Below are 26,723 nucleotides of genomic sequence, written 5' to 3' on the forward strand. Positions count from 1 at the left end.
TTCCGAAGCCCTCTGAAGGGCCTTTTGTACTTCTGTTGCGCCAGGGTCCAACCGCTCAACACTGCTCCTATATCGAGTATACATTGTCACAAGTGAAGCGAATCGTCATCTTTTGAGCGCGGAACACTTCGGATATCGGCGTCCGCAGCCCTATCTAGCATGGCGACAACCAATGACTCGGGGTTGAATCTCCAGAACGCTTTGGCGAGCAGCACTTCACCCTATGTATGTCAAGCCTGTTGCTGGCCTCGGTGAAAACTGACAACAGCAGCTTAGAGGCCACCGGGACAATCCCGTAGCATGGCAGGACTGGAATCCAGATACATTGGCACTTGCCAAGACTCATCAGCGCATGATCTTCCTCAGCATTGGGTATAATGCGTGTCACTGTGAGTGACATGGAGCCTATCATAAGACGGGGTGAACTGAATACATCTAGGGTGCCATGTGATGGAGCGAGAGTCGTTCTGTTCTCGAGAAGTTGCCGGCCTCCTCAACTCACATTTCATTCCCATCAAGGTGGACCGAGAATCACGCCCGGACCTGGATGAGATCTATATGAGCTACGTTACAGCGACAACAGGCTCGGGTGGATGGCCGCTGAATGTCTTTCTGACCCCTGATTTACAACCTGTGTTCGGTGGTACCTACTGGCCTGGGCCGCGGTCTGAAACTCCCGTCCCCAAAGCATCTAGCGAGGAGCAACCGCCAACTTTTGTGGACATCTTGCGCAAGATGAAGGATGTTTGGGCAACGCAGAAGGAGCGGTGCCTACAATCTGCAGCCGACATCACGAGCCAACTCCAGGCCTTTGCAGAAGAGGGCACACATTCGGGCTCTGAGGCATCAGTCAAGACATCTGATAGCGATCCTCCAGAGCCCTTGGATCTCGACTTGATTGACGATGCATTGGAGCACTTTGTCACGCGATATGATTCCGTCAATGGTGGCTTCACCTCCAATCCAAACGGTCCCAAGTTCCCTACCCCCGTTACACTCACTTTCCTTTTGAGAGTTGGTGCTTCTATAACTTCCACGCACACCCGCTTTGGCTTCCCAACACCACTTCCCGGCATTATTGGCAAGGAATCATGCACCAAGGCCGCCTCAATGGTCTTGCACACGCTGATGGCCATGTCTCGTTCGGCCCTGCGGGATCAGCTGGGCCATGGCTTCCATCGATATTCAGTCACCGCAGATTGGAATCTTCCCCACTTTGAGAAGATGCTCTACGACAATGCCCAGCTATTGAACTGCTATTGCGACGCATGGGCGCTGGGTCGGGATCCAGAGATCCTTGGCACAATATACAGCCTAGTCGAGTACTTCACAAGCCCGGATTCTCCTATCGTCAGGTCTGAAGGTGGCTGGCATGCCAGTGAAGATGCCGACTCGATCCCGACCATGCCGACAGCAGACGGTGCTGCGCATGCCAAGAAGGAAGGCGCATTCTACGTCTGGACTCTCAAAAGATTCGAGCAACTTCTGGGCGAGCGCGACGCCAGCATCCTCGCCCGTCACTTCGGTGTCAAGCCTGACGGCAACGTGCCTGCCTCGCTCGATATGCATGACGAATTCCTCTCGCAGAATGTCCTTCACATCGCGGCGACACCTTCGAAGCTATCGCAGGAATTCGGCTTGCCTGAAGAAGAGATCGTCAAGATCATCAAGTCCGGTAGAAAGAAGCTCGCCGAATATCGAAACACCGCAAGACCCAAGCCAGAAGTCGACACCAAGTTCATCACATCCTGGAACGCACTCGCCATTGCGGCGCTTGCGAATGCGGCATACACGCTCGGCAGAATCGACAAAGAGCGGTCGAAGCGGTGCCGCGATGCCGCGACTAAGGCTCTTGCTTTCATCAAAGCAAATCTTTACGACGAGGGCAGTGGTCACTTGACTCGCGTCTACGACCCCCAAGACAAGAACAATACCGCCTTCTTGGACGACTACGCCTACTTGGTCGAAGCACTCCTCTGGACCTACGACCTGACCTTCGAAGACTCGTACCGCAAGTGGGCCGGCCAATTGCAAGGGCACATTGCGACTCATTTCGCCGCTCCCTCCGGCGCCTTCTACCAGGCTGCTTCCTCCCCAGATCAGGTCATCCGCCTCAAGCCCGGAACCGACAGCACGCTCCCCTCGCCCAACGGCGTCATCGCCAACCAGGCACTGTATCTCTCCTCCTACTTCCCCGACGAGCAGAACGAGTATGTCGCGCAAGCCCGCAACGTCATGAATGCCTTCGCCGTCGAAGTCATCCAGCACCCCTTCCTCTTCACCAACATGCTTGCTGCGGTCGTGATCGATCAGGTCGGCGTCAAGGGCCTTTTGGTGCCCAAGGACACCTCGGACAAGGAGGTCTCCAAGCTCAAGGGCTTTGGCAGGACGGTGGTCAAGGCGGATGTCAAGTCCGTCATGCTGTGTGAGAAGGAGGGCAGGTGTCGAGAGCTCAGGGAGGGCGAGCTGCAGGAATGGGATGGTTTGGACTTTGGCGAGGAAGCGGCCAAGCAGGAGTGACGAGTAGATCTCGGGATCTCTTTATGGGTGATCGGGTTGGCTATGAGACACGTTGGGAACGAATCTGGAGTTATTCTAGCTGTCAAAGGCGTGGGAAGTGATTTTTGGGTACATCTTTGTATGTGCTGTCGGGGCATGCGGCTGTCGGCCTGTGGGAGCAATCATATATGACCGTCCATTCAACTCCGTCGTCCTGGAACGTAGGTGATCGAGCGAGCGCGTCAATTCTTCTTGAGACAGGCGGCTGTAGCACGGTGCCCTACTCGAATCCCCATACCTGACCTCACGGATCCATCAACGGCAAGCTTGCTAGAGAGAAGCAAAGGATACCGGTAACTGCGTACCGCTTACTTCTGTTCTGGGATCGTTTTACCACACAGCGCACGAGTACACGCGAAAAGGTTCCAATCATCAAGCCAGCACATGGCATGTTTCATTAGCCATTATTTGCGTCAACAATCATGCTAGGTCTTTAAGGTCACCTGTCAAGACCATCCCCTTTGAGCCCTTGCTTCCCTTCCTCCACACCCGCTAAATCTAAGCTAAGCTAATCTCCTGGGCGCAGCATGTCGCTTCCCACGAGCCCTCTTCTCAAAGCCAGTCATCTTGGTGACGAAGACGCCTCGCTCAATCGTGTTGACGAGGATGTATCCGGAGGGGAAGCCTCCCCAGTGCGACCACGTTCCAACCCAGTCGATGATGCCCTGGTTGGGTAGATGGTCGTCCTCAGGGTAGATGTCGAACCAGGCAACCTCCTCGACATTTCCGCCGGATGGGTCATCCGGGATTCCAGACACGTCAAGGACGCTGAGGCCGATGCCGTAGTTGGACTGGTAGGCGAGGCCGTCGAAGACGTATTGGTTATGGTCGACGCCGAAATGCTTGGACTTGTAGAGGCCGCTTTGCTTGGGGTCTTCGAGGTTGGAGACGTCCAGGATGTAGGTCACTGGGTATTGATCAGCGGCGGGGCCAGCATACTCGTCCTCATCGTATTCATCGTCCAAGAGGATGTATTGGTGCCATTCAGGGTCGATGAACCAGCCCTGATGGGTGTAGGTGGCACCGACGTAGCTGAGCTTGCTGAGCACAGCGCTCTGGTTGACACCGGTCTTCTCAGTGGCGTCGTAGATGGTGAGTGTATCCTCGTTGTAGCCGAAGCAGATATCCTTACCCTCGTAGCGGGTATCGGGCCCGTGGTAGACGACGCATTGAGCATCGTGAACGTAGCCGTCCTGGCCAGCGCAGCCGGGTGACGTAGGGTTCGTGGGGTCCTCTAGGTCGATCCAAACCAGACCCGAGGCACAGCTGTGGTTGAACCGAGGAGCGGAGCCAAGAGCAGCGGCGTAGTTGAGCTCCTCGTTGACGACAAGGTTGTGCAGACGACCCCAGGGCATGTAGTCGTAGTTCAAAAAGTGGCCAGTCTGCTCATCCAGCGTGAAGTTCGTGGGGTTTGCTGGGTCGAGATCCAAGAGCTTGGTCATGTCGAAGATTTGAACACCATGGTCGTACGCTTCGGATCCAATCAACATGTAGTTTTTGTACGCCCTGATCTCCCTCCACGCGGAATATCTCTGGATTTCAGAGTATTGAGGGAGGCGGCCAAGGTAGATCAGCTCGCCGTTCGGGCCAATTTCGACGAAAGCAGTGCCATCGGCCTGACCTACGGCAGCAAATTCGCGGCCATCTTCGGACACCCATCCCCAGCTACCCGAACCGTGCCCAACGAAAGAGCCAAGGTCGGCGTGAGTCTTGAAGTTGTACAAATCCATCTGCCGACTCGTTAGTAGGGCTCATGTGCCACAGATGGGTAGCTGCTTACGTTGTTGCACCGGAACGTGTTGTTCGCGTCCCCCTCAACAACGGTAGCAATGCCATCAATGCATTCGACCTTCTCGTCAACCGAAGGATACTGTTCTCCTTCGAATGCACCTTCGGCGCGCTGACGGTCCCAAGTGGCCTGTATGGATTAGAATGGATTTGACTGGGCATCTTGCTTACTTACAAACTTCTTGCCCATAAGCTGCTCGTGAACAGCACCAGTGTCGTACTCTGATTCAGAGAACTTGGCGGCGCCCGCAAGAGTCGCCGAAGCGACGAGGAGACTCGTGAATGACTTCATCTTGGCTTAGGAAGTTGGGTTACCGAAAGTCGGCGTTCCGCGAGCTGCGCTGCATCTTTATAGCATGCAGACCAGCACGCGAACAACGTGAGCTTGCTAGTGATCGGCGTCTTGACCATGGTTCCCAGCTTCGTGCAGTTTCCATAAGCACGAGGTCAGGCGACAAAGCAGCTTCCGAGGCACGTCACCTTCCTCTTCAGTCGTAGGAGCCTCATCGTTCAAGTTTGGGAACCCAAGATGATTGGCAGCACATGCGTATCTCTTCGAGTAACCCACCACCGCGAGCGGCGCAGTGCAGGCAGCACATGGGCCGCAGGCTGCGGAGCAACCTCGCTAATCATCTATTGCCAAGATGCACGGGGGTGCTGGGGGGCGCTGGCCCCTTGGCGAGGACTCGATCAGCCAGGTACGGTGGTATCGCCGCTCTTGGCTCTGGTCATGATTGACATGTCGCCGTTCCCCGGCCGAATGAGCTACATCCATTCGTCTGCAAGAGAACTTGGCGAACACAAGCGTTTTGTGCAGCTTGCCGTGATGCAAGCAGAGGCGAAGCTCGGCAAGGCATGGGAGTGTCGTTTGCTCCGCTAGAGAGATAGTCATGTTGCATCTACTATCCCGAGGTGTGCAGATGACCCCAGGGCACGTAGTCGTAGTTCAACATAGTCTTGGAATGTAGGTGCGCGAGCTTGCCTAGTACATTTGTTCTGAAACAGATATGTACATTGATGAACCCTTGCCATTTTGACTGATGTCCATTATCCCGACCCTAGCTGTCTGCCCTTCGCGGCCTCGCATTCTTTGCCATCGCCATTTTCTCATCCGTCAATCTCCCCATCCTCCATCCCTGCGCCAACCTCCGCGCTCCCATCATTTCCCATGACTACATCCGTAGCAGCCGGCTTCGACGCTTTCGACGTCGCTGATTCTGACGCAATGGCTGGCTGGGCGACTGTGGCGACTGTTGCGACCGCGGCGTAGGCGGAGGCGGCATCGATGATCATTGTTGTACCCACGCTGTTTCTGGCGAGAGAAATGATGTTTTCTCTGCGGAACGGCTCAGGCACGGTGTTGAGCTGCGCGGGCCCGGTTCTTCGTAACAACGGATGGCTCGCAGCATAGCTGCGCTGCTTCTCGGTACCTTCTGGAAGCTGAAAGGAGGCTTCGGTGCCAAAACCCGGACCACTGAAAACAAAACCACCCGGGGTGGGCGCTCCAAAAGCGGCCTGATCCGCCTTTTTCCGAGTCAAGACCTTGCGAGACACGGAGATACCGGACATTCTCGCATTCGACTGACACTCTTTTTCCCAGTCTTGTGCGCGGTTGTTGTCCTGAAGGAACTTTTGGGACTTTGGGTGATCATTGGAAGTCCAGTCCACGAGCAAGACCTTACGCTCGTCGGCGTCAACGATCATGTTGTATAGAACACCAGCGCCGCCAGTGTTCTTATTCCCCGTGAGGGCTCGAAGGGACTCACGGCATGATTCGAATACCGAGTTGAAGTGGCCGAAAATGACGGCTAGGTATTTCGCTCGCGTTAAGGCAACGTTGAGGCGATGCGCGTTCTTAGCGAAGGACGACAGCGTCGATGTGGTAGACTTCTTCGAACGGTTGATCTGAAGAAAGCCAGCTGCTGCGCCTGCGCTGATTGAGAGCGCTACCAACACAATCTCGTTCTCGTCGCCCTGGAAGGAATCAACGGTCGTGACTTGGACCGCGCCGGTCGTATCAATATCCTTGAAGGCGGCCCGCATTTTCCGGTTGACTAGAGCAGCCTGCGCGCTGTAGAGGCAGAGGACGCTGATGGTAGGAGGACGAATACCAGCCTGAACAAGATCGACGCAGAGGGCGACGATAGAACTGGCCTCAGCGTAATTGACTCTTGAGGTAGATTGAGCATCCGCATCTTGCACGCATGCTCCCGCCACATTGTTGACCAGGTAGTACTGACCGTCAAAGCTGGCATCGGGGTTGCGGCTGTGGAACTTGGACTGCATGACTTGTCGAGCGATACTTTGTTCATTGTGGTCTTGCTTGGTGCATTTGCCGGCGATGAGCATGCCATCGTAGAACTCCTCGTTGGGGAATTGCATGATTGAAGGGTGCATGCGGAACTGCTCGACCAGAGGATATGGAACAATGCTCAGGTCCAAGAGAACCTGAAGGACGGACTTTTTGGTGATGGCTTCAACCTCTGTCCAGTGGTTTCCGCGGTCGTATGGCGGCATCTGCAAGGTGTCACCTAAGAAAATGTGCACCGTGCCAGTCTCGAAGGAAAATCCACACATGGCATCACCAAGGGTAGCCTGGGAAGCTTCCTCATGCACGACGATATCTGGCTTGAATTTGGCAATACACTGGTCTGTGCTGTTGCCGTAAGTCGCACCAACGATGTTCTGAGATTCGACGAACGCGCTGAATACCTCGATGCGTGCCTCGGCGATAGCTCGGATGGCATCTCGACGGTCGTCTCTGCTCGCTAAAGTCTCGCGTTGGGCTTCGTAGTCAGCCTCGGCGGCGCGCCATTTTCTGATCGCGCTAAACTTCGCGAGCGCCGTCGCTCCCAAAGGTTGAACAGGGTGCTGACCTTCAAATTTGTTGATCTGGTAGCATAGAGCGTGATTGAGGGGGAACTCGAAGCCCTTTCTCGCCGTAATGGGAGCACGTTCATAGTCCATTCGGAGGCGATCGAGCATCCCTTGCACCTCAGCTTGCTTCTGCTTGAGATCATTGGCGTCCTGTCTGAGAGCACTTTCCTCCGCGCGTCGAGCGGCGAAGGCATCGTTAGTCTCACCTTCGACCTGATCTTGCCGCTGGCCAAGCACGGCCATGATCTGTTGTTCGATTTGGCTCATAGCAGTCATTTGCTCGACCATGTCCATCTGGCGATTGTCCTCGTCGTAAGCCTGACGCATCTGCTCGGCGCTACTCTCAAGGGTGAAGGTGTTGTTGTCGTGTACCGCACGACTCTCCTCCTGCAGAGTGTTGACTTCGACTGTAGGAGGCATATATCGAAGCATCTGAAGCCGACCGAAGGGCTCGACTCCGACTCTGATGTTGGCGTGGACGGCTCCTCCGGTTCTTCTAATGATGGCTGGGCCTTCCGTTACAAATCGCCGTCTGACCTTCTCCAGTGCCTGCATCATGTTGTTAACAGGGCTGTTGGTCTTGGAGAGGACCAGGATCTTGTGGTCGCTGGCGGCGAGAAGGTTTAGCAGCATTGCGGTGGTGCTAGTCTTCACGCAGCCTGGGCCTCCAAGGATGGCCATCATGAGCCACATGCTTTTGGGGGCATCGTTAATCAGAGAGGACTGCAAATGAGTCGTCTCTGGCCATAAACCCGCAAGTATGAGGGCTCGGTACTCCCATTCTTGAGATCGACGATCTCGGTCCATGATCGGCATGGAGTTGATCATGCGAGCGGGCCCCGGAGTGAGGTCCTGAGTGGCGATTCGAGGCAGTGATCCGTTCGAGGTAAGAACAGACAGGATGTGTGAGTAATTGCTGTTCTCGTTCCGGCATACTCGCTTGACAGCTTTCAGGGTCTGCGCAGCCACTTCATGATCGACTGACTCCTTCATGCGACCCCATCTGAAGTGTACGTTAGGATCAACTTCCGAGAAGCTGTTGGCGATTTTGATATGGACTTCCGGAAAGTCCTTGACACGGCCAACGAACGCGAAATCTGCGCCTCCAACATGCTGCTTTTCCTCACGAGTAACCGCCACGCAGGTACAGAGATACAGCTGCTTCCGGGTAGGCGGGACGAATGTACGATCGGCAAACCAGTAGGGTAGTGCGACTTCCCACTGAGTTCCAGGGGCGGGACTGACGATGTCCGCAGCATCTTTGGGAAGAGTGCCAAATATGTAGAACATCTTCTGTTGAACCTTCTGCTCATAGCTCATATCAGCTGTTTCCGGACGCTCGAAGCCTTTGGCGAACTTAAATTTGATGTCGAGGCTGCTCAACTCTGAGTTCATGGCTTGCTCGTACTGGAAATTCCGGACAATCGAGAGGGTGGTATAGATCCCTAAGGTCTTCTCGTCGTCGAAGGTAGTTGTCTCTCTCAGCTGCTCGACGCCGGTGATTTCGGTAGGCCATGTCTGAACGCTACCACGCTGGCTGATTTCGGCCTGCATTCTCTGCTCCTCCGATTTCCCATATTTCGCAAGAGAACGGTTTGCGAACAGATCGACAGCGGGCATATCTAAGCCGATGTCCAAATCTGATGAGTTCGGAGTTAGATACTGGCGCAAAGGAGTATACATGTGCCTAAATTGCTGACTGAAGTGACCGATATTCGTCACCAAAGTATCGACCGAGTCTGGCTTGATGTAAACCTTCGCACGAACCCTACTCTCGGTAAATAGGCTGTGCAGGGCATTTCTCTGCACTAGATCTCGCTCGCAATCAATAAATGCGTCGAAATCTTCAACCACAACTTCGGCAGAATCACCCTCGAATTCAATGCACACCAAACCTTCCATGTTTCCGTCGTAATCAGACTCGAGGATGCATCGAGGGACCTTCTTCTCAGCGGTGTATGTCGCCTGCAACTCACCCTTTGCCTGACACTTGAAGCGCGCAAGCTGGTGGCGGTCTGCAGCGACTTTAACGCCGACCGACCATCGAAGAGTCGCCACTCGTCGGTCGTCGCCGGAAGCAGTGTTCAAGTTTAGGCTCCGCCGATTCTTCGGTAGCTGAATCTTCAGCGCAATCCCAGCTTGACCGAGTCTTCCGCAGTCGATGTGGATGAGGACTCGATTTCTGACCAAGAATGGGGCATTGGCAGCTTGTCTAGGCGCATTCTTCTTGTGGTGTGGATGACCAAACTCGGCCGAGCCCCGGTCTGGCAAGATCAACAACACCGGCGTCCACGGCAACTTGGGGAGCTGGCGTAGATTGGGCTTATTGCGATGGATGGTGGTATCATGCTGATAGCGGACCATATCTGGCACTACTTGAGTACCAGGCGGGACGGACTCTTGCGATGAGTTGGGGTTGCCAGGAGCCGCAGCCTGCTGAACGTTGGCAGTGCCTTGGGGTTGAGTAACGGGGGGAGGAGCTGGCCTGTTCGACCTCACTCGCTCCAAGCGAGCTCTAATTTCCTCGAGGCGCACTCGATACTGCGCTCCGTCGTCCTCTGACTGAGTTTCGCGAGCTTTGCGCTTGTTTCCTCCGCCGAAACCGAGCCGATTGCCTCGTCCGTTACCGTTAGGAAACGACATTGTGATCTAAAAGTTCCAAAAGGAGCCGAATCTTTCCGAATAAAGAGTGTGTGGTCGTGAGGCCGAGTTACTCGGAGGCTCCAGAAGGAGTCGACTCTTTTCGGAGACAGAGGGGGGGGGGGTTTGAAAATTCGGTTCGGTTCCGAAGAACCACGAGAAGTTGTGTGAAACTATGGCACAATAGTCAGCATTGTATTTCGTATTGACGATCAACATAAGGCTTGTGGGCTCGACACTTGACAAGCGTCGCGGAGAGTTGCGGCTGAATTTGAAGGCGCTGTTGATGAGGGCTTGATTTCAAGTATGGGCTGCAGTCGATGAAATTATCACAGGAATTCGTTCCTTAGATGATGAGCGGGATTCACCTACCAAGATATGCGCAGAAGTCGTCCAGTGCTGATGCTCAAGACGATAGTTGTGAAGTAGTTGTCGGAGGTCAAGAAGTTGGTTGCGAGAACAACAAATTTTCAAAGTGCGCAGCCAGGCTGCCACAGATCGCGTGTGAGTCACTTGGACCTTGCGCGTTTGCATCCATCACTTACACCTCACCTCAACATCACACTAGACCGAGCGAGCGGCAGGTGGGGTGAAACCGTGCGGAAAATGACAAGCCTGTGATATACGTCAAGTCGCTCGTTGACAAAGCCGGTATGAGCCCATCGCCAATCCAGCTACAAAGTGCACTTGAACTTGTCGATCGATACATCGCGGACGATCCGGATTTCAACCAGGAAGCATGGCTAATTGATACGGCCTGCTATCCTATCAAAACGTGGACGCATCTTCATTGCCAAAGAGGCCTTCGACGTTATCTCGATTACACCAACACCGCCTTCACTTCACATGACGGCCGTCGAAGCGAGGTTCGGCGTAGCACCGTTGCTGCTTGGTCAAAGAGATTGAATGAACGTCTTGAAGACCTCATTGACAGTGGTTGGGGGCTGGTGCCGCTCACGAGAGCTTTGGTGGAGGTTGGATTTACCAAGGACTCAGACACACGCCTCAGGGCACACGTCCACCATCAGAGTTCTAATTACCTCACGAATCTCCCGAATGCAGTGTTGCAACAAATGTTCCCCAACTGCTTCGGCCTCCAGCAATGGATTCTTCACGTCTGTTGGCAGCCGGCGCAATGCTGGCTTGGCGAGATATATTTCACAGAGTTATGTGACTCTGGACTCGAGAATGCAAGGGGTTTCAATCATCACGCTCCAGGCAGATCGAATGGTGGCTCCTACCGCCAAGGGAGCATCCGTCAAAGTCAAGAGTGGGAAGCTTGGGGTTTCCAGACCCTCAAACCGATCGAAAGATTACAGCGAGAACGCCAAGCGACATTATCAGAATCTCTGCAATCATACGGAGTACAATGGCTCCGAGATGACTACCAGGCGCAAGAACAGGTATGGCAACAGGAGCGGGCGCAGTGCGAAGAAATTAAGCTCATGATAGACTTGCTGGATTCAATGTTGGCGTTGACTCATGACGGAGACAATGAGGGAAATGGAAGCGGTCGCGACAAAATCGGCAAGAACAGGCGCGGCGATGGGATCCAGGGGGCCAACGAAGGCGATGGACGGAGTAGCGAATGAGAAATATTTGAATTGTTTCAGGTGACCCAAGTTGACTCTTTGTTCGTTGATTCATAGCTTTTGATCGCAACAAAGGACATAATGTTCAAGACTTTTGGTAAGACTCTTACTAGTAGCGAGGCAGCTCTGTTCGATTGTTTATGTTCGTGTTTGCAAAAACGGCTCCCCCCAACCAATTAGAACCGGAGCACGCGATCAACGAACAAGATCGTAGAAGTCTCGAGAGGAAAATATGTCGAATTGAGAGCGTGGTACAATCCTATACATGTCCATAAAGTGCATAGGCTCGATCAAATGAGCATCTTGACAAGGAGGCTAGCCGTCTACTGTCATATATGTCGCGACGGGTGAGCAAGGCCCGTGGGTATCGGTTGTTATTAGCTTTACGCTAGTGCTTATTTGGTTAGCTCAACTTTCGCTGCCTAACCAAATACCGAACGGCTCACGGGTACCCCAAATCATGGAGCGACGTATACCAGGTTTTCCAGCCTCCCAAATTTAATGCTCTTCTCATCTTCTTTGTTAGCCTCGATGCAACTACCAAACCGGCCCTTGCGCTTCAGGCGAATAACAAGAACGGACCAGGGAAGCAGCAGTGCAACCACCAGACTGGTCCTTGCGCTTCAGGCAATACAACAAGCCAGGGCCCAAGGGAAGCTGACATGGCCCTAGCTCGTGGCTGGATCCTGAGCTCATCTTTCATAATAGTAAATTATAAGCAACTAGTTCGATCTTGGCTGGCATGTTCTGCATAATCGAAGCTGGGAGGAACAAGCCTTGGCCGCAGACGAACGCGATCGTACCGAGCAATCTTTCTTCGATTCTGGAACTTGGAGAGCTCTGTATGTCAAGAACAAGGGTATCTCTACTCTGCGTGTTCGACTGAGCAGTATATTGTACATTCACATCCTCAATAAGCTTCCAAGCTTCCTCAAGGATGTTGAAGCTGGACTCAGTGACCACAATGAGTGACTCGAGAATCTTGGTAGTTCGCGTGGGACTACTCAATTATGACAGGCATGCGATTGTTTGTATCCCACCATCGCCCTGCGCTGTACGCAGACGCACTAAGGCAGTCTTGACAAGGAGGAGTCACGTGAGCTTATCAATTTGGCTGAGCTCATCTCGAGCACTTTACTCCTGTCCGGATTCCTGACTTGACAAGAGCCATACGTGGCTTACGGAGGTCTGCAGACTATGCGGACGATGTATGATCGCTCACAGAGTCTGAACTGCATCGACCGGCTCGCTGTCATGCTCAAATCCGTCGAGCAGTCGACCAATCTCACAAACCTCGTCTCCACGAGGGAGAGCTCGCTAGGCCAGGCGTGACCGTCATGCATGGTACCGCATACCATGCGCTAGGTTAATACCCAGTTTCAACGTGGTACGCCCATCGGCTCTCACGGGACCAACCTTTCGGCAACAGCACCGGATTGTCTGTCATGATACCCAAATCTGCTCACTCTTTACACAATTTCCGTTACCTGCGACGCACTCTGCTCTCGATGAGGAGTCTCTGGATCCCTTTACCAGCTATTGCGGCCAGGTATACGCGGCTTGGTCAACCAAAGATGGATAACGGCACTCGTCGTAGCCGACACCTGTCCGCTTGCTGGGCTACCAACCCGATGCTTCAAGCGACATAAGAAGCCGACGAGCGCAATGATATCGAGGCAAGACGAGAGTTGAGGAAGCTCAATCGCGAGGATGACGCCCGGAGACGGGAGCACAACATGACTCACGGTAAACCGGTCAAAATCTTCGGGTCGAAGGGCGATCCTAGGGCTGGAATAGGTGCCGGTGGACACCGGCGGACTGGTTACAATATCTCTTAGACATTACGAGATAATGAAAAACCCCTCTAGCACGAAAACTTCTTCTCCATATCTTCATTATTGCCAGTGAGACGTGGTGACAATAGGCAAGGTTTAGGTAATCAAGAAAAGCTAAGTACAGTATCGCTTATCGCTGCCCCAGCTGCATCACCTGGTACCAGTCGCTGCGACAGGGTATGTGAAGGAATAGCTTCTGACTTAATTCTCGTAGCAGGACAGTATTAGCAACACTACACAGTCATAGCCTCCAATCCATCATATCGTAATCTCATTCTTACCACCCGCCGAATCCCGGTAAATGGCTCCCATGTCCCGCTCCCGGTAAATCATACCACGACGTGCCACCGCCAAACCCTTGCTGGCCTGCGCCTGCGTATCCCATTCCAACAGTATCAACGTCGCCTTCCGGCATGGCCAGAAAATGGTCGAGGACCTGCCTCTCAGGCCTCGCCTGAGTCAACCAGCCGTTCACTCCCGATGCTGACGGCGTAACATCTCCCATTCCGTTGAGTGTCTGAAAGAAGGCTGCCTCTGCCGCGGAGTTCAGGCCGAAGCCAGTGGAATCGCCGTCGCTAATGCTGGGCGCGTTGGGTATCATGTACCCCGTGGCGTCGCTTCCGGTGAACGGGCTTGACTGGTCATACATACTCTCCATGGGCACCGCGTTCGGATTGTTGTGAAGCTGCGGCTGTTGCTGATCCCATGCAGAGGTGGGAGGCGGCATACTGGGAGTTTGATTCCCCGATTGTGGGCCACTGCCCTTTTTGCGTGTTTGCTGCCAGTTTCTGAATCGATCGTAGTTGGAGACCTGAGGTGTTTGCTGAATATGTGCGGCACTCTCACGTCGGACCTCACGACGCTGCCAGCCAGGCCCGAACATCTGAAGGCGTGCGACCGCTCGCTCCAGCGCTTCAATAAGGGTCGACTCTGCTCTGGCGGACTCGCCAGCTGCAGACATTTCGCGACTCATTTCAAGACCCTTCTGCATAATCACCCGGTACTGATCCGTCTGCTCCTGGATCGAGTACGCGATCAGTGCAAGCATGGATGCACGACAGGAGCTGTATTCGATGTAGGACGCTCTAGCGAGACCTTCATTACCGTCGTATAGGCCTCGACAGAGCTCCAAAGCCTCTACCGCCGCGTTGACTGTGTTTTCAACCAATGCAAGACGTCTTGATGGTCGCTTCTTCCCGTCGGTTGTGGATGTAGTAGAGCCTTCGCGCTGTTTAGATGTATGGTCTGATTGTGACTGCGACTTTCTTGTATCCGGGGGGCTCCGGGGACTTTCTTCTGACAGCCGACCGCCGGTGAACAAGAAGGGCCGTCCAATGAACATCCGAGTCAGGCAATAGAGCAGCTGCAGGTGAATACAAGAACGATATGCCTGTCCGTCGGTCGACGGATCAACATTGAAAGCTGTTTCGGGTATCGAATCCCACCAGTTTGTGAGCTCGGCCTTCATCTCGGTGAGTCGTAGGATAATGCCAGTCAACTCTTTTCGGTCGCGTTTCCGCAGCTGCTGTATCTCAAGCATAAAGTCTTCGAGGTAGTTGATCAGCTTGATGGAAATGACCATGCGCTCAATGCTTAGAGGTCCGTCGTCGTCGGGCATCTGCTGGATATCCTTCGGATAATCCGCATCAACATCTGAGCGCAGGACGGACATAGGCCGGCCATGGAAGATGCCAATCTTCCTACGATGTCGTCAGTGGCTAATCAAGAATTAGTAGATCGACTTACTTTTCAACTGAACATGCTGTCCACCACACCCGGTTTCTTGTCTCGACAGCAACAGCGCTCAACTCCGTTCCTTGGTACTTTCGATGCATCCCGTTCTGAATCGCCAATCGTATGGCCAGACTATAGTAGACGTACGATAGACCAGAGGCATCGAGAGGTAGGGCGTACAGACCAAGTAAGGTGACAGCCTGGACGCTCTCCAACGATGATGTCTGAATGATTTCTGGAAGTAGCCTTGTAGCTGTTTGATAGAACATGGCCCCGACTTCGTCTTCTGAAGGAATGGCATCCTTATCGGCATGCCCAGCATCCATGTGGGCGTATTGCGTTCCGACTGCCAGGACGGCGAAAATAATGGCAACGGAACCAGGATCTTTCAGTCTCCACGCCTCGTGGTATGCAAGGTGGACTTGTTTGAGAAGCCAGCGTTTGTAAACGTAGAAGTAATTGCGTTGAGCATACTTGAAGAAGACCTTGATTAGAAAATTGGCGATGTCGACCGGCGGTAAAGATTGGAGCGCTGTGCCGATATTGCTTGAGCCTGTACTCAGCTCCTGTGGTCTCCAGTATTCGGGCAGGTCCTTGGATCCTTTACGATCTTGCGGGTTGTTGATCCACTCCTCGACATGCTTCTTGATTTTCATTGAGAAATTCCAGTACGAGAATTCGCCCGAATAATGGGTGACGTTGTGGTCGACCGGCCGGATCTCGATGGACTCGTCTTCAATGTTGAGATCGTCTTCATCCTCAGCAGTCTCTGACCGAGCATTGCTGACAGATCGTCTTGGGCTTCTGAGTTCATTGTATTTCCGCCTCAGGCTATCAATGTCCAAGGGTACGTTAAACGATTTGTGCTTCAGAATCCCCTCAAGATACTTGACTCGAGCTGACATCTCATCAAGGCCAGCATCACTGCTGGTCGACATCAGTACACGCTGTCTGGTTACCATGCTGTCCTTACCTCTTATGAACCGTGCTTGGCACAGCATCGCGAGGAGGCAATTCCGAAAATTCACATTGCCGCCGGAGGTGCGCGCAACGTCGACAAGGCTGTCCTCCTTCGCATTTTTCCTTTACTTTGCGGCAGCCATCGCATCTATCAGGAGCAAAGTTAGATGAAATTGAATGAGTCGCAAGGGCCGGGGGTCGTCTTACGCTCGGACGGCCCGTTTCCGTTCATCAACGGCTAACTTCCTTCGCTTCTTTCGTGGGAAGGCATCTTCATCAAAAGTATCGTCAAACTGCTTGCTGTCTTCTCGTGTGACATCGTATGTGGCGAGCTTGCCGTTGGCGCGCGATGCGTCAGTTGTTGAGGATGGCTGGGCCATGTCTTAGCTCCGGTTTCGGTCGCGCCGCCCGCTACCCAACATCAAAGTCGCGCCTCATCAACGTCGAAGCAGTGAGCGCTAAGGTCCGCGGAGATCCCGAGACTCTGATGCTGTTGATTACGAGCCCTAGCGTTGGAGTCTGTTAGCATGAAAAGGTGCGGAAGACGTGGGGAGGCTTTCGATGGGTCGGGAATCTGGGCGCGCCGAGACAGCGCCACTTGAGCGCTCATCGCCGCTGGACCCTGGTAAGCGAGAGCTCGCCGCTGTCGCATATGATTGGCCGACAGTCGACGACGCTGTGTGAATTCAACGGCCTCGTGGAAAGATGCTAGAGACCTTATACCGTGAAACAATAGCCTGGCTAGCTGGGAATCCATCTTCCGATCATTCTCAAAGCCAGCTACGCCGTCTGACCGGCGAGATGAATCAACGACCAACGCGAGAGGATGCCAGCCTGATCCGTTTATAAATCGCAGGCACATTGGTCGACAATCTGGCTATCCAAGTCAAGTGATGGTCGCGTGAGACGAAAGGAGATTCAGTTTGCCAGACCGAAGAATCCTGGCTCACCGGCGTGCCTGCACCTTGACCTTCACGCTCACAGCTGCAACAACGTTGGTCTTGGCATTCGTCTCAAAGGGGCGAGCAGACAGCACGATACGAGAAGTCCGCTACACGATTTTGAGCACAGTCACGATACTGAATGGAGTATTGAACGGCTCAGAAACTAGATCATGCTGCCCGCGGCAAGTGTCAGGCACGTTTCAGACCGGACAGAGCCAGTATCAGCCTTCCGATACAAATAAACTCACACTTCACAAGGAGACGCCAGTCGGGACGTAGGTTCAAAGTCGTGGTTGGGGTCGTTTCCACACACTCTTGAACCGTTCTTCCATGTGGTTGGCTTTCGAGTCTAACCTAGCCTGGGAAGTCTTGAACACCCTGGGCAGCCCGGTTTGCTCGTACGGCACATCCTCAACGACCATCTTAGCTATTCCCTGACTAGCCAACAATATTTGGGGCATCCCGTGTCCAGAAAAGCCGGCGCAGATGTATTGTCCTGGCGCTCCAGGAACCTCGCCTATGTGTGGCACAAGGTCTGAGCTGTACCCCATAACTGCGATCCTGTTAGCTTACGTGCGTCTTCCGAAGGAGGATTCATCTCGACTCACTGCCAGTCCAAATCTTGTCCAGCTTGGCCCCAGAATCTTCCCAGCCATGGAAATACTTCTGCATGTACCCGTCAAAGTACTTCTCACCGTTCTTGACCAGCTCGTTGTCGTTCTTGTTGTCCCACCACGAGTCCTTGTCGTGCCAGAAAACTTCTCGAGCACCACCGACGATGATGCTGCCGTCAGCTCTAGGGACCAGGTAATCGTAATACTCGGCATCGAATCTCATTGAATACGTCGATGGCAAATGGGGTGTTTTGGCGCCCTTTGGCGAGCTGATGTGGCTGCATACGCCGCGGACGGGGACGATCTTGCCCTTGTACTGCCGAAGCACAGACGACGTGTACGCGTTTGTGCACACCACAACCTTCTTGGCCTTGATTGTCCCTCGTGGAGTAGTGACCGTCCAGCGGCCTCGCTCGTCCCTTGTGGAGGAGATCTCCGTCACCGGCGTGTGTGCGTAAACTTGCAGACCCTGGTCTATCAACTTCTCCAGTAGCTGATGCACCATTTTCCTCGGCCAGACGTGGGCCGCTGTGAAGGAGAAAGCGGCCTGAGCACCCTTCACTCCCGACACCCGCTCTGCATCCTTTTTTGGCGTGTAGGCAACGTCCTTCATATCGACCACTCCATCCTTAACGAGCTGCTTGTACTCCTTAGTTCTCTTCTCGGCGAGGTCTGCATCCAGAATGGCGTCCACTCCCCTCGTCAGATGGAAGTCGCAGTCCAGACCTTCCTTCTCAACAAGCTGCTTCACGAGGTGCACTTGCGAGCTCTCAAACTTCTGCAGCGCCGCAGCCTCCTTGACTCCATACAAGGAGGCGTATCTGGTGATGCCGGCGTACGTATCCGGCTTGACGTGACCTCCGTTCCGGCCGGTTGCGCCGCTGGTGATTCTCCTTGCTTCAAGCATGACTGTGGATGGCTTCGGGTCCCTAGCGTTGAACATGTGGTAAGCTGTCCCCACACCAGCGTATCCAGACCCGATAATGACAACATCGCTCTCAGATGGTGGAGCGTCAGAGCTTCTGTAGTCGTCTAGATGATGAGGTGGGGCGGTCCAGAAGGACTCTACCGGGTCATCGACCGGAAGGTCTGATGATGGCATGACCGGTAAGGTATTGATTGTGACAGGTTACAAAAAATGCTGTAGTGGTTTCCGGGCGAGTTGATTTGTTGGAGCGTATACAGGCGGAGTTGGAGAAGCTGGGATGGGTTTTGTATACTGTGAGGAGCCGCCAACGGATATACTACGGCTGCGAACGGCATCAAAGGGCGGAGTCTAATGCTAGTGGCCTGATAAGATCCTATGAACCTGTCTGTGGATCGTAGAGATAAGTGTCGTAGAAAGTGGGGATGGTTAACTGCTTCGTCTTTATTAAAAGCACGCTGCCCGCTGGGCATTTGGAGATAGCCGATAGGCATTGGCGGGGGCGTACCCCATGCCCCCCAAACCTGAGTAAGTGTCCGGGCCGGTACACTTGGCTGACCTCTGGTTTGTCCGCCTTGCTGGCTCATAAAAGGATGTTTGATATTGAAGACGGTAGCCCTAGGTGCTCATTAGCTCGAACGATCACGACTGAGCACAAGAGGGACATCATCTACCTAGTCACCTCCCCACCGCAATAATCAACTTACAAGCTCAAAGCGCAAACGCAACCCCAACGACTTACGCAGAAGACCGAACCCTCGACTATACAACATCCTACTTGTGTTCTGCATCATGTCACAACCGCGTAAACACGTCGTCTGGGACATTGTCGGCACCGTCGTCTCCTACCAGGTCGGCTGGGATGCCATCAACGCCCGCCTAGGCGACAAACTACGCGCCCACAACATCGACCCCTACTTCTTCGGCTTTGCATGGAATGAAGTCGCAGAGCGCGAGTACACCTATCTGAGCATGTCGGGGAAGTACGCTCGATACTACGACTGCGTGCGCGGGCTCTTCTATCGTGTCCTGGGCCAAGCAGGCATCGAGAAGCCGCGGGAATTTGCGTCCGACGACGATTTGGAGTATATTTTGTCACAGTACCGGGAGTTGAAGGCGAGGCCGGGAGCAGCGGAGTGCTGGCAGAAGCTGAGGGACGCTGGGTTCACCATGTGGGCATTCACAGCTGGAGATGCGGCCCGCGTGCAGGGCTACCTGGAGAAGAATGGGATTCCTTGCCCCGAGGAGAACTTCAGGTCGTGTGATACCCTGGGCATTGGCAAGCCGGCACCGGAATGCTACAAGCCGCTGCTGGAGGAGTTCCAGAAGAATGGCGATGAGGCATGGTTTGCTGCGGCGCATCAGTGGGATGTTAGTGCGGCGAAGCGGTCGGGCTTTAAAGGCGCGTATGTAACGGTATTGGAAAAGGAGGCGTGCAATGAGCTCTTTGGCGAGTTGGATGTGCAGGCCGACGACTTCATCACGCTGGCTGACAGGATCATTGAGGCGTCGAAAGCTGGTTGAGAAATGATAAAATTCATATTTAGTACCGTTCTTATCATGATTACACGGGCCGACTGCGATGGTTGAGGCCGAACTCCTTAGCACCCTGCATATAACATCTCATAGATCAAATCTGAAGAGCTTTCTCCAGAGTGTCAACAAACATTGGCACGTGCTGCTCAGTGAAGATCAGCATCGGCCTCAGGCGGACTGTCTTGGTGCCGCAAGTGCCAATGTTAACACCCATCCGCCTCATTTTCCCGACAAGCGCCGCTGGATCTGCGGTATCGAATGCGATATACGTACCCTGACCCTTGCCACGGAGATTCTGAATATGATCAGGGAACCTCGAGCTCAGTTGCTCCAGTGCGCCATAAAGTTTGTCGCCCACCTTCGCACACTGCTCCACGAGGTTGTTGTTCAGGATTTCGCTGATGACAGCGTTCGATAGGACGACACGGGCTGGGTCGCCGATCCACGTATTGAACTGGCGATATGCCTTATCAGGCACCAGAGCATCGTTTCCGAAGTAGTACCCGGCGGTTTGTGCCTTCTTGGAGAAGGTGACCATATCAGGAGGATTGCTGAGCTGCCAGTGTTCGTGTCCCCAAAACTTTCCGGTAGCACCGAAGCCGGTCTGCACCTCATCCGCAATGAGCATCACTCCATGCTTCTTAGTGATCTCGCGAAGGCCCTGGAAAAAAGCGGGAGACGCGTGGTTGTCGCCTCCTTCGCTCTGGATGGGCTCAATAATGCAGCCAGCCACTGGGCAGTGCCATGAAGTGATGATGGTCTCAACTTGCTGCAGACACCTTTGTTCTTCAGCGTTGTTCTCCGCCTGGTACTGATCAAGGGGATATCTTAGTTGTGGGAAATCTGCCTGTGGCCATTTGAAGGCCGGAATATCGAGCTTGTGGACGGCTTTCGAGCGAGTCGTAGACAAACTGCCGAAACCTCGACCGTGGAACGAGTTCTTGAAGCTAAGGATAGACAGGTCCGGTGATCCAGGTGCTTGGTTCTTTAGGCAAGAGGCGATCTCTTCCTGAGTCCACTCGACGCCTTCACCTCGCTTGCGCCGCTGGTAGAGCATGAAGGCCGCCTTATAGGCTAGTTCGTTCGCCTCAGACCCAGACTGGGCAGTGAAGATCTTGTCAAGTCCTTTAGGGGCGACACGAAGCAGACCATCAGACAGGAGGGCAACCCAATCCTGAGCAGGAAAGTTGCCAAGGGCCGGTCGGTTGACGAGAGCAGAAATCATCTCTGGTGACTTGGCAGCCTCAATCAGAGTCTGATTGTTGTAGCCAACTGGAATCGAGGCGATCTGGGAATAGACGTCGAGGTAGGTGTTGCCATCGACGTCCACAATATAGTTGTCATGGGACTTGGCATAGTCGACGACGAAGTGTACTGCTCGGCCATCGAAGACGCGACCAAGTTTCGCAGCGGCTGCCTTCGAAACGGGACCGGGCACCTCGGTCTTGACAGACTTTTCGTCGGTGATGATTACTCCAGGCATTTTCGACGACTTTCGCAAGGAGGCTGGAGGGTATTGCAACTATGTGGGAGAGCTCACCTGGGGCCGGGAGCGACTTGTGTACTTATAGCGAACACCACCCGCATCTTGCCGCATGAAAGTCTGGACCAACGGATCAGATTTCAGCAGAACTTTACTGCGTCGCCCATCTCCGCCGGTGAAAATGAAAGAAGGCTGCACGATCTCGACGCCTTGTAGCAGCCAGAAGAAAGTTTTCGTTTTGCGGAGAAGGTGGCGGATATCGATTAGGAACTTGATATCATGGCCGGACCGGCACGCGAGTATGCCTGGCCCGAGAGACAATGCCAGTGCGACAACGCGGCATTGCCGTGTCTATGACCATGACTACAATTAGCTGAGCAGTTCATTCTTGTGGGCAGATTCGTCAGCGTAAACCGTGCGACAGCGCACCCTGGCTTCGAGGTTGGTTCCTGGTCTTCGGTCGGTTCTTCCAGCATCGCACCGAGGTGATACTCGCCAAACTTCTGCAAGAACACGTAGAGGATGACATGTTGGGTGTCTCGTAGCGTGCAACTTCTTGTGCAACTCTCACGACTTACATGCTGCGCGACGCTAGGCGTCAAGAAGGCAAGACGCACGATCCCGGTGTCCGGGCCGGTGCACGATCGCTCTGTTCCTGGTCTCCCGGTCGTCGTTCAAAGCTGCAATACGCAGTCCCCGCATCAACTATCAAACGAGGCTCAATGCCGCCTCTCGAGTACATGGCAAAATAATCTCGGCACTTTCAGTAATAAGGAGCGTATACAGTAGTACAATTTCAACGTTGTGAACCTGCACTCTGTTGTAGATATTGGCACTAGTCCAAAACAGGTCTAGTTCCCCATTTGCACGATGTCGCGTGCTCCTCGGACTTCACTTCCCGTCGTTCAAGTCTACTCACAACAATTTTCAACGACCTTGGCTTGAGCCTCGGTTATACTGGAGCGGTAATGGCCGCCGCCCTCCCGTTCAACGTCTCGGAGGAGCTCGCCAAGTTGCGACATGAGAAGAAGAATGGACAGATGCCAAAGCTGCCACCTAACGCGACTGTGCAGAAGCGTCCAATCATTCATCCCGCGGTAGCATCGCCCTACGCTGGTGCCAATGTGCAGAAGATTGTCTATGTTGGAAGTCAGACACCTTTCATGTCTGCTGTCAAGCGCGTGAAAAAACTTCTCAACCAAGTCGAGAAGCGGGTAACGCAGAATGTAAACATGATCAAACGAGGTGACAGAGAAGGCATGCGAAGGCTTGCAGAGGCCACCGACAAGGTGGCAAAGGACAGAGAGGAAATATTGGTCAAAGCTAGCGGAAGAGCGATGACCAAGGCATTGAACGTGGGAGAGTGGTTTAGGAACAAGGAGAAGGAAATGGCCTGCATTGTCGAAGTGAGAAGCGGCAATGTCAGTGTGGTGGATGATATCGTCGAAGCTGAACAGTCAGAGGATGATGCGGACGCTCAGCAACCCAACGAGCCGACGACTATACCGGAAGGTGGGGATACCACCATGGAGCTGCTTGCGAGTACCACCAAGTCCTCCCCAGATCCAACAACCCACACTGTTCAGGACAACAACAGAGACGACAACCATGGCGCTACCGAAGCGACAGCGGGCAAGAAGGCAAGGAAGAGAAGGAAGAGAAAACGCCCGGCCTATGATCCGGATGATCTTCCGGAACAACGACTTCGCTGGGTGAAGACTGTGGAGGTGGCAATCTCTTTAAAGGGATAGATCTACTTTCACCGTCCCCTGTACACTTTCGGCCCTCTACCTTTCACCCTCTCGCTTCATGTAGAGAACGAAGGCCTCAGAGGCTTCCGGCGCCCTTGGTCAAGCTATCATGAAGTTGAGAAGCTGCTCTATATGTATTACTGCATGACGGGCCCCCGTCTGGCTCTCAGAACGCATTCCATATCCTGCACATTGATCAACTGGTCCCTTGGAACACCTTCGAGTGCGTTCTGCTGATGGTGAGCCACGAAGTAAGCTCGGTAAGGCTGGGTATAAGCCAAGACGAGGCTGAGGCTTAAAACAAAGATGGTCGATCAAATACCGAAGCCTGTGTTCTAGCATTTCACGCGTGGTGACATACCCTTGTTCTTCATCCGTTGCGACGGGCCCGCTTACCCCTCTGCAGTTGTTCTGTGATGAGTGTGATCGTCGAGACACTGTAAACTATAGCTTCCCAAACACTGAGTGCACCGTCCCTCCGCACTCTCGTTTTCCGACCCGCCGACCATGTCGCAACCACCACAGGCTCAGCAATTGAGCCACAAAGATGGCGCCTTATTCCGCCAGGTCGTCAGACATTTTGAGAATAAACAGTACAAAAAGGGTCAGTTCCCGTTCTCGTAACCTCCGGCTTTGCTGACTATTAGACAGGTCTCAAGGCTGCGGAGCAAATCCTCAAGAAGAATCCGAACCATGCCGATACCCAAGCCATGAAAGCGCTCATCATTGGCACTCAAGGCCAGACAGAGCCTGCCTTTGCCCTCGCGAAGACTGCCCTAGGAAACAACATGAAGTCGCACGTATGTTGGCACGTCTACGGTCTGCTATACCGAGCCGAAAAGAATTTCGAAGAGTCAATCAAGGCGTACAAATTTGCGCTTAGATTAGAGCCGGAGAGTGTTCCAATACAAAGGGATCTGGCACACTTGCAGATACAGATGCGCGACTACGAGGGCTATGCGCAGAGCCGCCAAAGCATGCTGCAGCAAAAGCCGGGTATCAGACAAAATTGGACAGCACTTGCTATTGCTCATCACCTCGGCGGCAACTTTGAGCAAGCCGAGAATGTCCTCACCACCTTTGAAGATACCCTCAAGACAAAGCCATCGAGAAATGACATGGAGCATTGGGAAGCAGTCCTCTACAAGAACACCATTATTGCTGAATCGGGCCAGGTCGAGAAGGCTTTGGATCACCTCGAAGCTGTTGGGAAGAAAAGCCCGGATGTCACCGGCGTTATGGAAATGCGAGCCGACTATTTGTTACGGCTGGATCGTAAGGCTGAAGCTGAAGCGGCATATGGCGCACTGTTGGACCGGAACCCCGAGAATTCACAGTATTATGATGGCTTCATTAAGGCAAAGGGACTGACTGAGGATCAAGCCGCCGACCTGAAGAAGGCATATGGCGAACTGTCCGAGAAATTCCCAAAATCAGACTTGCCGCGACGACGACCACTGGACTTTCTGCAGGGTGAAGAATTCCGAGAAGCGGTCGACTCGTACCTCCAACGTATGCTCCGAAAGGGCATTCCATCCACCTTTGCCAACATCAAACACCTTTATTCCGATTCCTCGAAGAAGCAGATCGTCGAGGAGGTAGTTGAGGGCTATGCGGCGGGCAAGGTGGCGTCCAAGCCTAACGGAGACACAGAGAAGAAAGACCATTTCGAATCTTCTGTCCTCTATTTCCTTGCGCAGCATTACAACTACAAGCTCTCTCGGGACCTTGGCAAAGCTATGACATACGCCGACAAATGCATAGCACTTGACCCCAAGTCGGTGGACTTCCATGCCGTCAAGGCCCGTACCTACAAACACCAAGGTGATCTTGCCGCCGCTGCCAAAACGATGGAAGAGGCCCGAGCGCTAGACGAGAAGGACCGTGCTATCAACACGAAATGCGCTAAATATCAGCTGCGCAATGATGAGAACGATGCCGCACTCAACACTGCCTCAAAATTCACCCAGAACAAAACCTCCGGCGGCCCCTTAGGCGACCTTATCGACATGCAATGTGTCTGGTACTTAACCGAAGACGGTCAATCCCACCTCCGCCAACGCAAGCTCGGCCTCGCACTGAAGCGCTTTCACCAAATTCTTACCATATTCGACGTCTGGCAAGACGACCAATTCGACTTTCACAACTTTTCCCTCCGCAAAGGCATGATCCGAGCCTACATCGACATGCTCCGGTGGGAAGACCATCTGCGCGCCCACCCCTTCTTCTCACGCGCCGCCGTCTCGGCGTGTGAAGCCTACCTCCTACTGCACGACAACCCGGACCTCGTGCACGGCCCCATGATGGCGAGCGAAAACGGCACGGAGCTGTCAGCCGCAGATCGCAAGAAGGCGCTCAAGAAGGCCAAGCGCGAGCAGGAAAAATTCGAAAAGGCCGAAGCTGACAAGCGTGCGGCGGTGAAAGCGGCCAAGCCGACGCCGAAGAGCGAGCTGGAGGACGGCAAGAAGGAGGACACGGATCCACTGGGCAAGACACTGGTAGAGACCAAGGAGCCACTGACACAGGCCATGAAGTTCCTGGGTCCCTTGCTCGAGTACTGCCCGGACGTGGTCGAGGGCCAGGTCGTGGGCTTTGAGATCTACACCCGCAGAGGAAAAGTGCTGTTGGCGGCCAAGTGTCTCAAGCGGTTACAGGAGTTGGCGCCCGAGCACGAGAAGCTTCGGGGTTTCAAGGAGCAGCTGAAGAAGATGACGACGACGACGGAGAAGGCCGAGGGCGTCAGCGAGCGCGCCGTCCAGCTCGTCAAGACTGAGGCGGCGGACGTGCTGGCTTGATGGAGTGCTGTCGTTTGTGGATCTGAGCTCTGAGGTACGAGAACACTTCGCGTGTCGAGCTGGTGCAGGATTATGGATGCAGACCCACGAGAGAGAGGGGCCCCGATGACGGGGTCTCTTCGCATAACTGTCAAAAGAGATCTCTACAGAGAGGCAGAAATGGGATTATGTGTGAAAGCTGAAGAGGGGAGGGGCCAGCTTGCTGAGCAGCCCCCATACGAATCTGACAATGCATATGCCTGCATAGCGAAAAGCCATTACATTTCCGAAACAAAAAAAAAGTGAGACCACAAAAAAGCCATCTTGTTTGCAAAATCTGTTGCTGTAAATTGATCATGTTTTATATGGGGGTATCTCTTCTTTTGGGGGGGTTTATAAACAAGATCAAACTTTTGGCTTTTCGACACGGCCTTGCGGATCGCTTGTAGCAAGTGTGTGTGTGTGCCGATGCAGGATGTGAGGTAGGAAATATATTTGAGCAACAACGACGTTGAGGTCGTCATAGGCCCGTAGAAGAAGTTTGGTCTGTATGTGGGGGATAGGGCGCATGTCTTGCCGACGCAAATCAACTGCCTTCGGAAGTGGTGGGCCACACGGACTCAAGTTCATGTTTGGCAGACACCTGGCGGCTACGGGAGCAGGCGCTCCTCTTTCTTGCTGGGTGAGGAAAGCCTTTGAGGCGTGGTTCTC

At 53.7% G+C, this 26,723-nt stretch overlaps 10 protein-coding genes across 10 annotated transcripts; 5 read left to right on the plus strand and 5 right to left on the minus strand.

Moving 5' to 3' along the window:
• Positions 1-159: 159 nt before the first annotated feature.
• Positions 160-2,520, plus strand: HMPREF1541_08902 (uncharacterized protein; the record flags this gene model as incomplete). The annotated part of the gene is made up of 3 exons (XM_008723220.1): positions 160-225; positions 272-389; positions 440-2,520. 3 exons carry the CDS (start codon positions 160-162, stop codon positions 2,518-2,520), a joined length of 2,265 nt encoding a protein of 754 aa, XP_008721442.1.
• Positions 2,521-3,062: 542 nt separating this feature from the next.
• Positions 3,063-4,639, minus strand: HMPREF1541_08903 (uncharacterized protein; the record flags this gene model as incomplete). The annotated part of the gene is made up of 3 exons (XM_008723221.1): positions 3,063-4,289; positions 4,340-4,477; positions 4,523-4,639. The coding sequence occupies 3 exons, from the start codon at positions 4,637-4,639 to the stop codon at positions 3,063-3,065; spliced, it is 1,482 nt and encodes a 493-aa protein (XP_008721443.1).
• An 815-nt stretch (positions 4,640-5,454) lies between these two features.
• Positions 5,455-9,867, minus strand: HMPREF1541_08904 (uncharacterized protein; the record flags this gene model as incomplete). Its single annotated transcript, XM_008723222.1, has 1 exon — positions 5,455-9,867. The coding sequence occupies one exon, from the start codon at positions 9,865-9,867 to the stop codon at positions 5,455-5,457; it is 4,413 nt and encodes a 1,470-aa protein (XP_008721444.1).
• Positions 9,868-10,770: 903 nt separating this feature from the next.
• HMPREF1541_08905 (uncharacterized protein) lies at positions 10,771-11,313 on the plus strand (the record flags this gene model as incomplete). The annotated part of the gene is made up of 2 exons (XM_008723223.1): positions 10,771-11,094; positions 11,143-11,313. 2 exons carry the CDS (start codon positions 10,771-10,773, stop codon positions 11,311-11,313), a joined length of 495 nt encoding a protein of 164 aa, XP_008721445.1.
• Positions 11,314-13,568: 2,255 nt separating this feature from the next.
• On the minus strand, positions 13,569-15,987 carry HMPREF1541_08906 (uncharacterized protein; the record flags this gene model as incomplete). The annotated part of the gene is made up of 2 exons (XM_008723224.1): positions 13,569-14,991; positions 15,038-15,987. The coding sequence occupies 2 exons, from the start codon at positions 15,985-15,987 to the stop codon at positions 13,569-13,571; spliced, it is 2,373 nt and encodes a 790-aa protein (XP_008721446.1).
• Positions 15,988-17,210: 1,223 nt separating this feature from the next.
• Positions 17,211-18,645, minus strand: HMPREF1541_08907 (uncharacterized protein; the record flags this gene model as incomplete). The annotated part of the gene is made up of 2 exons (XM_008723225.1): positions 17,211-17,482; positions 17,538-18,645. The coding sequence occupies 2 exons, from the start codon at positions 18,643-18,645 to the stop codon at positions 17,211-17,213; spliced, it is 1,380 nt and encodes a 459-aa protein (XP_008721447.1).
• Positions 18,646-19,260: 615 nt separating this feature from the next.
• HMPREF1541_08908 (haloacid dehalogenase, type II) lies at positions 19,261-19,992 on the plus strand (the record flags this gene model as incomplete). Its single annotated transcript, XM_008723226.1, has 1 exon — positions 19,261-19,992. One exon carries the CDS (start codon positions 19,261-19,263, stop codon positions 19,990-19,992), a length of 732 nt encoding a protein of 243 aa, XP_008721448.1.
• Positions 19,993-20,098: 106 nt separating this feature from the next.
• HMPREF1541_08909 (4-aminobutyrate aminotransferase) lies at positions 20,099-21,487 on the minus strand (the record flags this gene model as incomplete). The annotated part of the gene is made up of 1 exon (XM_008723227.1): positions 20,099-21,487. The coding sequence occupies one exon, from the start codon at positions 21,485-21,487 to the stop codon at positions 20,099-20,101; it is 1,389 nt and encodes a 462-aa protein (XP_008721449.1).
• Positions 21,488-22,455: 968 nt separating this feature from the next.
• Positions 22,456-23,238, plus strand: HMPREF1541_08910 (uncharacterized protein; the record flags this gene model as incomplete). The annotated part of the gene is made up of 1 exon (XM_008723228.1): positions 22,456-23,238. The coding sequence occupies one exon, from the start codon at positions 22,456-22,458 to the stop codon at positions 23,236-23,238; it is 783 nt and encodes a 260-aa protein (XP_008721450.1).
• A 507-nt stretch (positions 23,239-23,745) lies between these two features.
• On the plus strand, positions 23,746-26,033 carry HMPREF1541_08911 (uncharacterized protein; the record flags this gene model as incomplete). Its single annotated transcript, XM_008723229.1, has 2 exons — positions 23,746-23,842; positions 23,890-26,033. The coding sequence occupies 2 exons, from the start codon at positions 23,746-23,748 to the stop codon at positions 26,031-26,033; spliced, it is 2,241 nt and encodes a 746-aa protein (XP_008721451.1).
• Between the last annotated feature and the right edge of the window lie 690 nt (positions 26,034-26,723).

This window comes from Cyphellophora europaea, assembly GCF_000365145.1.
Source record: "Cyphellophora europaea CBS 101466 unplaced genomic scaffold supercont1.9, whole genome shotgun sequence".
Classification (NCBI taxonomy): domain Eukaryota; kingdom Fungi; phylum Ascomycota; class Eurotiomycetes; order Chaetothyriales; family Cyphellophoraceae; genus Cyphellophora; species Cyphellophora europaea.